Below are 11,052 nucleotides of genomic sequence, written 5' to 3'. Positions count from 1 at the left end.
GCTCCTGTTATGTGTCAGTTACCAGACCTGCGCGAAACAAAAGCAGTTCGCGCTCAGCGTTAAACGCCTCCAAAGCATGCCTTAAAACTGTTTCGGTCGTTAAGCTGTCGAGGAAACAAGGAGTTACGTTTTACCGTCGCAGCAAGCGCTCGCTATTACATAGGATTAGCACCCCTATTTAAAGTTGCTTCTGCAGTCTTGCTCGCTGAGCAGGAGTGGCTTGTGCCTAAAGCAGCTATTCAGATCAGATTTCACCCAAACCAGCTGTGAGGGAGCGAACCAAAGGCTTTGCCTCTTCTCCCTCTCTCCATGTTGTAAGCGAGCTCCAGGGGATCGAGGAAGAGAGGGGGAGTGACGAGAGAGTCAGGGTTATCTGAAGGAATTTCTCAAGATATTTCCTCTGTTGCTGTGAGGAAAAAAAGTGTTTACGTCGGAGAGGTTAGAAAGCGCCAAGGATGGACGAGCAACCCCGGTTGATGCACTCTCACGGAGTCGGCATGGCCGGACACCCTGGCCTGGCGCAGCATATGGATGGCACTGGAGGGACGGACGGAGAGGGAAGAAAACAGGACATTGGAGACATACTACAGCAAATAATGACGATAACCGATCAAAGTCTTGACGAAGCACAGGCCAGGTAAACGAGCGTAAAATCTTAATTAAAAGAGTCGTTTTTATTTGCAACTTAGCGCGTAAACACAATACTTTGTTAGATAGTAGAAAACAATCAGCTGGTTTACATTATCTGGCGTCCAATTACGCCCACTACAAGCGCTCAAACATCTCTAAAGATAACGAGGTGCGTCACCGTATATCACAAACTTTCTCACAGATGAGAGATGTAACTTTTTGCGGTCATTAAAATTTATTAATAAAAATGTTTTACGAAGAATACAAAGATCGCTATTTGTGGACATTCTGAGCTGTCCTGAGAGATGCATCCTTTCAATATATAGTAGGCTACAGCATCTTGCTCATTAATAAGGAAAAAACGCATTGATCCAGACTCACTACAGTGTTACGGGTTAGTTCGGTTTTCTTACGATTTATCCGGAAACACATTCGCATTTTAGTTAAGGCTTTCATCCGATCTCTAAATAAGCAAATTTATATTTCTGTTCTCAGTATCTACATAAAATGATTCTGCGAAGTGACTGTTAAGCCCTGTAAAATTATGGAGCTGTCATTTTAAACTTATAGAAAGGTGTCATCAAGACATTTTTCAGATACTGTTGCAGTCCCCTCTGATATATATTAGTAAAGATCTGATATGCATTTCACAACGCACAGGTCATGATAAGATCAGATTGCCCTTTAATTGCCTTTATAAGCGAAAGAAAAAGGAATTGTCTACATAATGTTCTGCAGTTTCCGTTTGGAGTCAAATTAGGAAAGAAGGTAGACCCCTTTTATTGCACAGACAATCCTCTGCTTTTTTAAATGAAATGATGATATAAATGAGATGATATGTGAGTTTATTTAGTAATTTTTTGGTCATCAGTGTGAATATCAGAGATGAATATGTTGTTAATCTACAATGCAATTCAGTATGTCAATGCAGAATAAAAAGATGAAAATTATGGTTATCTGTTGTAAGGTTAAAAGATTCAGGTTTGTTTGAGAGCTGATTTAGTCAAAAAAATGAAGGACTCTAGACTGTGCAGAAAAAAAAATCACTAATATGTATCACATGCTTTTTGTGATGTTGCTGTCCATAACTGCATTGTGGATATGTGCAGTTTATTCAGTTATATACAGGGCTTTAGTCTGAGTCATGCACACTCTGTTGTTCTATTAGAGATGCCCAGATCTGTATGCTACTTCAAGGACTAAAAAAAAGTAAATGCACAGGATATACAGCGCACCCATTTACAACGATTCTGCCAGATAGCATCTTTGCTACTGTTAGTTTCTCCCTAATGACATCTGCAATAAAGCTTGTACTTTTAGAAGTGAGTTGCATGAGAGATCATACTAAAATATATATGTAATTTTTATTTTATCTAGGATTTGTCATCGGTTTAAAAATGTGGTTTGCTGATATTTCAGACATCACATGTAGTGACAGATGGCAACCGTTACAGTTGTCAGTCTTTTCTGATTCCTTTGTTTTAGAGTTTACCTTTCATGGTGTTGTCATATGAAACGGTGTTTCGTGGCTGATTTCTCTGCTTCATCTTTCTCGTAGGAAACATGCGCTGAACTGCCATCGAATGAAGCCTGCACTCTTCAGTGTCTTGTGTGAAATAAAGGAAAAAACAGGTAAGGCTTCTAACCCCTTTAACCGTGTCATATAGGGGGAAAAACACTAAAAAAAAGATCTTTTTGCCAAACGTAATTCTGGCATTTCTCCATGCTTAAATTCTGTTTGTTACATCACTGGTGTGGAGAGTGTCTGTCTTTGAAATGGGAATATTTTGTGCCCAGAATTTTTAATGCAGAGTTTTGTGAAATAAATTACTGAGCTTTGATTTTTTTTGGGGGGGGGGGGCTTTGTAGAAGGTGCATCATAATGAAATGAAACTCGTAGCATCATATCATATCACATAAAAATAAATTGAGATTATCCTCTGATTCGATCAGCTTGGAGTCTTACACCCACCGCATGTAAGAGTAACTTACAGAGGAGCAGTTTACTGTGTGTTGTGGACACTGTTGGGTTTTTTTTTGTCTTCCGCTGTCATGTGCCAGTATTCTATATCTTTCCTCCTCCTAAAACTACATGGAGCAGTGTTTGGTAGTAAACCCCTGTACTCATTCTGGTAGTTGCTACATGAAAGACAGATATCTTTAAAAACGTATTTAGCAATATTGGTATTTTTAGGGATTTCTTTGTATATAGACACCTTTATCTGTTAACTGTATTGTTGGGATCCATGCCTCAAATTGTGATCTGCATTAAAAGTAACGTTCAAGCCCTAAAAACATTAGTCATACAATTTCAAAGGAATTAAATATTGAGTTACAAAGATACATATGCAGTTATTTAAGGGTATGGATATTTTAGATATTTTATTGCCAAGTTATTTATCTATTTATCTATTTTGTTTACAACCATATGATAAAGCGTGTGTTTGTCATGTGTTGTGTTGTTTATGAGAATGTAGATTCCTGAAAGGACTGAATATGTCTTGTGACATTGTACAGCTAATTGCTGCATGACTTGGTTTAATGAACCTCTCGGAATTGTTAGGATAGCAGGCACCTAGCGCTGCCAGAATCGCTATCGTGGATTGGGGGGGGGGGGGGCAAAGAAACCCCCGGATATCTAAATAATTGACTACCCTTGTCCTAAGGTATAAGTTGTTTTTTTTTTTTTCTGGTGAATTTCATGACCCCAAGCCAGCATGTCAGATAAAACAGGACAACAAAAGTGAACACGACCGTATCTTACCCCTAATTAGCCCAAAAGTGTAATTTACAAAGATTCTATCTCTGGGAACTGGAAGCTGGCACTGTGCCAAGTTGTCTGTAAAGACATTGCGTTAGCGAGTACATTCTTCTTTTTTTTTTTTTCATCCTCCCTCACTGAGCTTGCGGAGAAGGCTTAGACTGGCCACCATGTCAGAGCTCAGAGGGGCCTCATGGCCCAAGGATTTTTTTTTTTTCTGCCTCCCTCTCTCTCTTTTTTTTTTTCCTCCGCTTGTTTAGCAAGGTTCTCGGAGGAGTGAAAGAGTTATGCCTGGCTCTTTTGAACTGCTTGGCGTCAGCCCTGGGTTCACTCAGAGTTCGTTTCCAAGATGAAGAACAAAGTGACTTGGACCTTTTCCTGGCTTTTTGCTCCTACCTCTCTTCCCACAGTTCCTGGCAGTCAGGAACCTGCAGGACGTTTCTTTTTTTTTTTTTTTTTTGAGTGGAAAGAGACTCTGTGAGGCTTCAACGAATTCCATCCAAGTTAGAGGATGTGTTTGACATTGTATGATTTAAGATTTGTTTGACATTGAGATGCTTGTCTCCTTTTCATACAATTTTTTTTTTTGTCAAACTTTTGTAGGCTGAAACTGTTGCTCTATTGAATCATTGTGTGTAATATGCTCTTCAATCCCCAGTGCATGAAGGGGGTGGCATCCCACCAACACACACGCAGAGCTTTTGTTTTTCTGTGAACACAGCATGTCTGCTCGTATTGAAAGTGGGGTGCCTGATTTCATTTTTCCCCCTCATTTTACTGCTGTTGTGTGTTTCTCTCAGGACTTAATTACGTGCGAGTGATTGTCAAAAGAAAGATTTTTCATGCAAACATTTTGTTTAGTTTGTGATACGATATCTAATAAGATGAGTATTTGAGATGGCAGTTGTTGTGACTCTGTCGTCTATTTTATATATATATTTATATATATGTGTGTATATATATATATATATATATATATATATATATATATATATATATATATATATAGAGAGAGAGAGATAGAGAGAGGGGGAGAGAGAGAGGGGGGATCTTTACTGAGGTCAGAGTTTCATTGGAAATGTTAATGTATTGCTGAATTCTTAATCTGGAGTGTTTGTTGTTTGATTTTATTTTCCTGTGTGAAGTAGTCACGAGTAGCTGTTCTGTGCAGTGTCGATTTCGGTCCATTCGTCAGACTCGGAGAACTGCAGACCTTCGAGAATGTCAGCTTATTCTGAGGAATGAAAGCGAAGGCAAATAAAGGGCAAAAAAATGAAATCAAATAATAAATCCAAATTTGACTTTTGCAATATTCGCATATATCTCATATATCATTCATTACTTCAGACTCATCTTTTCTGACAGCTCAAGAGCAATGAGACATCAGCTGTGATCGTAATATCATGTCTCACACAAAAGGATAAACTGAGAAACAACAGGAGCAGGAGATTAAACCAGGACCACGTTTACTTTTTCGGTTTTGCATGATGTGGGAAAACAGACTTCAAATGCTGAATTTCCACGGAATTTTATAAGGAGTTTTTAAATCAGCATGCTCAAGCTGAAGGGGAATCTTTAGTGGGAAACCGAGTCACAAATTTAGTATGGAAAAGGAATCTTGTTAGGTAAAGAAGTGAGAAGTTGCAGAGTATCTCCTTCAGAATTAGCCCTGAGCTGTGTGTCCCAGTTCGTTCCTCTTTAATGCGAGGGTGTAATTTCACACTGCACAGACACTACCGAAAGCCTTCACCGCCATCGAGAAAATGGCTCAAACCTCAGCCGTGACATTTACTGCAAATGCTGAGTGCAGTGCGTAAGAGCATGGACAGACAGCATTTTGTCTGATCTTTTTAAGGGAGTTTCTTTTCCCTTTAACATTCAGCCTCTCTGTATTTTTTTTACTGTGTTGCAGCCTTTGCATTTATAAGTGGATCATGCATACTGGAGTGGTTATGAACTCCACAGTGTGTCTGTTTTTGTGTGAAATAGCTTGTGATGCAGTGTGTACATTTGGTAACTTGCCTTCATAACAGACTTTGGCGGTCATGGTATAGCAAGGCATGCGAGAGACATAACCCCTCGCTATCATTTTCGTAAAGAGGCCCTCTTGCACCGCTTTCCATCCGCACTGATTTAACGCAACTCGGATTTTGATCTGGATTATGCCTGCTAAAACAGTTCAGCTCCTCAGTTGTCTTTAATATGTCAGAGTCATTTGCTTCAGCAGAAACGATGACATGACAGTGAAAGCTGGACCTGATGGAATAATAATTCTTTGGGGGGGGGGGGGGGGGGGGGGTGCGAGATGAGAGCGTGACACAGGCTGCTTCTGTAATTCTGCGTAATATATAAACCCTGTGACAAGAGAGTGACACGCTTGTAAGTGGTCTATCTTGTCATGCGTGTTTTCCATGGTGGTGGTAGCACGGCCCCTTGCATGTTGACAGCAGTGTTGGGGAAGGAGGGGGGGAGGGTGTTGAGGAGCCGGGGGGGGGGGGGGGGGGGGGGGGGGTTTAGCTGGGAGGGACGGTGTGCTGACGAGCCCTCCTTTGGCAAGCGCCTGACAACTGGGACAGGACGGCGTGCCAACAGGAGCAGCAGCAGCAGCAGACAGACAGAGCAGGCCTGAACTCCTGACCCTGCTGTGTATTTTTACGCTGGCCAGCCAAGGTACACGACCATTGCTGCCGCTGCGCAAGTATAAACAAGCACCACACAGTTATACCAATTCACTGAACAGGACACGCTAGGAAAAGAAAGGAAAGGAGTGGAAGGGAAAAGAAAGAGCATCGTTCATGGATTTTTATTTCGTTACTGTTGTTACAGATTAAGAGATTAAAAAGAAATTGCGGATTTGTGTGCGAATGTCTAGGTGTGTTGTAACTCCATAGTTAGTGAGTTTTGCTCGTTAGAGGAACCATTGCATATGGCTGAGGTAGCACGTACAGATTGACACTGCAGTGGAAGCCAGACATTAGTTTGAACGTTTGTGGGTGTTGAGTTTCAGACCTGTGCCCTCTCCTTCTCTCCAGGGGCCTACATTAGGTCTGGTTTACTACAACCACATATTCTCCAACGTAAACCAAACCTATAGCTTGTCTGTTGCCATTAGTCAGGAGCTTCTTAATAGTACCTGTACTTCACTCTAGGTAAAAGTACATCTGGTGCGAATGGACACTGAATCTGATGGCGCTGAATGCAATCACAGGCATCATTAGCTATTACAGTCTTTCTTGATGGTTTTGTATCAGCTGAGTAAAACTGGGGTTGGAACGGTCATCAGAAAAACCTAAATGATCAGAACAATAACAGAGCAGTAGATTTTGTTGTTGTTGTTGTTGTTGTTGTTGTTTTCAACACAGTCCAAAGGAGAAGCACCTTTTCTCAAATGAGAACACACGGTTGTCTGTGAATTTCTTTAAGCAGCTGTCTGCACAAAAAGTAATTTTTTGATACACAGAAGTCTTCACAGTACACAAAAACCTTTTGAGTGGACCATGTAGAAAGAAACAAAACACATCAGTCATATTACATCACATTAAAATTACTTTCAGAATGCTGAATATTTAATTTGTTCATATTAACTCTCTTTCCACATATGAGTGTAACAGTTTATGACACACTAGTGAGTTGAGCAGTTGCACAGTACTAGACACAGACTCTCTATGCAGTCATGGCTGATTTGCTTGTATGGTAGACCAATACTGCCTTCCAGAGTTTCTGATATATTCTGAATGTTAGATAATTGTGAATGTATAAAATACGAATTTGCCAGGTTAGAGGTTTGATCTTTCAGGTGGGAACTATTTACTCCTCAAATTTCCTCAAACACTGGTTCCTCCTCAACGTTTCAATATCTGGTTTTCATTAGTCAGTTACCGCTGGTTGATTATTTGGTCATATTTTCTCATATTTAACTCAATTTTACTTTTTTGGGTGTTTTTTAATCGGAAGATTTTTTTGCGGTACAACGATCCTGTTTTGGTATAACAATCTGGTTTAAATGATCTGGTTGTAGTTTCAACATCGATATCGCATTTTGCAAAAGAAATATAGCTTTTTTTTTTTTTTTTTTTTACAAATATGTTTCTGTCATGGATGGTGTGTTAACTGTTTCTAAAAATGTGAATTCTGTCATTCTGAAGATGCATTGAAGTAATCAAGAAAAAAAAAACCTGAAGTGAACTGATTTCGGATTGAAATGTGAAGGCTAGATTTTTTTTTTTTCATGGTAACTTTTCAGCTGTGAAAGAAGTTGGCGTGTGGAATCCAGTCGATGTTAGACCACAGGCCAGTTGAACAAAGACCTCTTTCATACAGACATACCTGCCTGCGCCTTTCTCTAAACAAACTCATTTGGTGCGCTGGAGATCAAAGTCACACTGTCTCTTTTTCAAAACGTCTTTATTGCAAGGAACATTTCCAATAGAAAAATAGATTTTTCTTTTTACATATTCTGGCACTAAACTAATGACCGCAGTGTTTATCAAATCTAAGCCAACTGGCCTCTTTATTCTCAGAATCTCAGTGCGCTTGCTGTGTAAAACCTTTTCCCAACCCACGCTGATGGATCAATTTTGTTTTTTTCTGAATGTAGTTTTTCGGCTAATTGCCATGCCTTTGAGTCTCTGAGTGGGAATCTTCCATTCTGTTTGGTGTAACAAAGGGTTTATTTGTTTATTTATTTTTTTTACTGCAAGTGTCTCAAAAAGGTGGCTTCATTTTCACCTTACTTCTCTTTAGTGTGTCATAAATGAACCTCACAATCTCTGTGAATCTCAGAAGTAGCTCTCTCTCTCTCTCTCTCTCTCTCTCTCTCTCCCCTCACTCTCTCTCTGTTTTATTTGAAGCGCGTTTGCTAATCATATGTCGGCGGTTCAAACAGACATGCCTCAGCGGCACAGTAATGTATCCTGTGTGTTTCTCTTATTAGCCAGCTTCAAGTCTAAACTCACTCGCAATTAGAGCTCCTTATAAATTATGCAAATGATGACTGGCGTAATTGAGACATGTTAATCATGTTTTAAGAGCCTAATTACAGAAATGTATAACGGAGGTGGGAGTTGGTAATTAGCTGTGATAACAGGTTTGCTATGAAATAGGTGTGGGAGTTTTTTTCTACTTCTTTTTTTTCCCTCTTCTCCTTGAGGTAGCCAATAAAAGATGTTAAGTTGTCAGGAAAGATCTAAGCGCTAGTAAACAATGTGAAAACTATTTATGGTTTACAAATCAAAGCTTCACATGTCTTGATCTGAACTAAAAAAAAAAAAAAACACCCTCTAATTTAATCTTATGTCTATCTGCATGTTATCAGAATACACTGGGGGTTTGTGAATAGGATATGTTATCATTACACGTATCATATTTCATATAAAGCACTGGTTCATTTGGTTACAGATAATGGCAATGAAAAGTTGTTGTTTTATGTGAAGATTATGGAGAGAAATCTGCCTTCTGTCTTACTGTCTCTCTCTCTTTCTCTGTCATGCCCACCCGTGTCTTTAATCTCTGTGCCCTTCTTTGTGTGTTTTTGGAGTGGTCAGTTAAAAGAGATGTGTTCATTTGCGAGACATTACAACACCTTGCATGAATCATTCCTGATGGTCAGGGAGGCTGCCTCTGGTGAATAACACTCTCCACTGATGTGGAGTTCACCAACATCTCATGGCGAAGAGATGGTATTGTATGGATAGTTTCCTTAATCTATATCCATTTTTCTTTGTAATGTTTTTTCTATGAGGAGTGGCTAAGGAGAAGTCTTTTTATATTTTCTTTCCAAGATATGAATGCATCTATATTCATACGGGTTTTGTTCAGTGCACCGTTCAATTTGGTTATCTGATGCAGTGGTATCAGGCATTCTGCAAACTGTGCTTTGTTCAGAGTTGTTTGACGGATATCGTATTCAGAACCATTACAGTAAAAATGTCTACTCACTTATCGGATTAAAAATTGCTTTAGAGAGGAAATTTGCTTGCCAATGTGATGGAGCTTGATTCTTTTTTTTTTTTTTTCTTCTAGCTGATATTAGACTGTGGTGTGGCTTGTCATCCTGTGAAAAACTGAATTACTGTTAAAAAAAAAAAAAAAAAGAAAAAAGGCTCTTCAGCTTTGTGTTATTGTCTCTGTGGAATCTGCCCTCCAGTCTCATAGCAGTGCAGTCAATGGACTCCAGTTAATGCCTCTAACAGCAGAGCTTCAGCTGGAGCCTCTAGTCTCAAGCATCATAAGAAAAGTGTTCTGACTGATCTCAGATCAGACATTTTTCGACACAATCTCTCTTCCTCTGTGAATGGCGTCACATAATAAGGAGCTGAACGCGAACTCCATTTCTCTCCGATCCCTCTGACAGCTGTCGAGAAGCTCGCTGTTACAAATGGTGCTTTAATTTGTTCCTTTCTTACATATGTTAAGTGTAATGGACAGAGCTATTTGTAGCTATAGTTGCCATACCAACACTTCAGAGTCCCATTTAGTTTCAAGGTTGGAGAATGGCGTTTGCCTCTCGCTCCCACTGCTCAATTTTGACGACAGAAGTGACGTTCGGCGACGGTGTGTATCAAAAGCCCACCAAACACACACACACACACACACACACACACACACACACGTAGGAACCCTCCACCTCTGGCTGAGGCGAGCAGTCAAAAGCAGAGCAGCGTGCGGCCCTTCCCGACTTGACTTAGTAAAAATGACACAAATTAATATACGCTATTTAAACCAGACCAAGATTAATGGCTGCCTTTCACTGCGGCTTAGGAGGACTGTCAGTCGGCACACGCTGGTCGGACGGAATCAACGCTAATCAACATTTATTCCCCCTTTTACGTACCCCCCGTGTTCTGTACTTACAAATGGAACCCACACACACACACACACACACACACACACACATGCACACACAAACACACAACTACCCAGCCTGCCTTGTTACTGCCTATTTACTGACCTAAGCATATAGAATCAGTTTCAATCAGGTTTTTACACTTCTTTGCCAATAGCCATTCATAAAAAGCTCTCCGTGGTGATGTAGAGAAAAGTCAAACATGGACTGGCTCACCGCCTGGTGCGTGTAGTTGTGATAGCCATGCTTTACTGCCATCACAGGCACTGTCATGTTTGACATCGGACGGTCTCTCTGGAAATTCAGTCTTGTGGTGTTTTAAACATACAAGACAAATATTGTGATATGATCAGTCTGATGAGTAAGTTATGTGTTAGGCTCAGTGGCTTAACATGGAGTGGATGTTTGCAATGCAGATTAATGTAATGCACTTGGCACAGTGCAGCCTTCTCTGTAGATCCCAGCACTCTGTTTAATCAATGGGGGGGGGGGGGGGGGGGGTTGCTATGTGAAGGTAACGCATAGCTGGGAGGCGCTCTCTTGCCTTGAAGTATTCTAATTTATGCTAATGAGAGTGGTGTTGCCGTGAGAATCAAAAGGGCTGGCGATGCTTACACAAATAATGGAGAGGGAGATGGGGGGAGGTGTTGGGGGTTTTGGGAGGGGGGGGGGGTTGCCTACAGTTATGTTTGTGTGTGGCGGGTTCACAGACGACCACTGTGTTCTCTGCTGTCATTCCAGTCGCTGTTAGGCGATACAAGAAGCCAGGGCTACCTGTTATATCATTTAACATTACGCAAAAGCAGCCTATATCCAA

General features: G+C 40.5%; 1 protein-coding gene across 3 annotated transcripts in view; it reads left to right on the top strand.

The window, feature by feature from the left end:
- Positions 1-455: 455 nt before the first annotated feature.
- pbx1a (pre-B-cell leukemia homeobox 1a) overlaps positions 456-11,052 on the top strand; it is a 46,780-nt gene continuing 36,183 nt past the window's right edge. For all 3 annotated transcript variants that reach the window (XM_030774002.1, XM_030774001.1, XM_030774000.1), the window contains exons 1-2: positions 456-637; positions 2,189-2,262. In XM_030774002.1, the coding sequence (XP_030629862.1) occupies positions 456-637; positions 2,189-2,262 (256 nt within the window). The remainder of the gene's footprint in view (positions 638-2,188; positions 2,263-11,052) is intronic.

This window comes from Chanos chanos, chromosome 5 (assembly GCF_902362185.1).
Source record: "Chanos chanos chromosome 5, fChaCha1.1, whole genome shotgun sequence".
Classification (NCBI taxonomy): Eukaryota; Metazoa; Chordata; class Actinopteri; order Gonorynchiformes; family Chanidae; genus Chanos; species Chanos chanos.
Note: the sequence above shows the minus strand (reverse complement) of the source record. Positions and strands in the feature narration are given on the sequence as shown.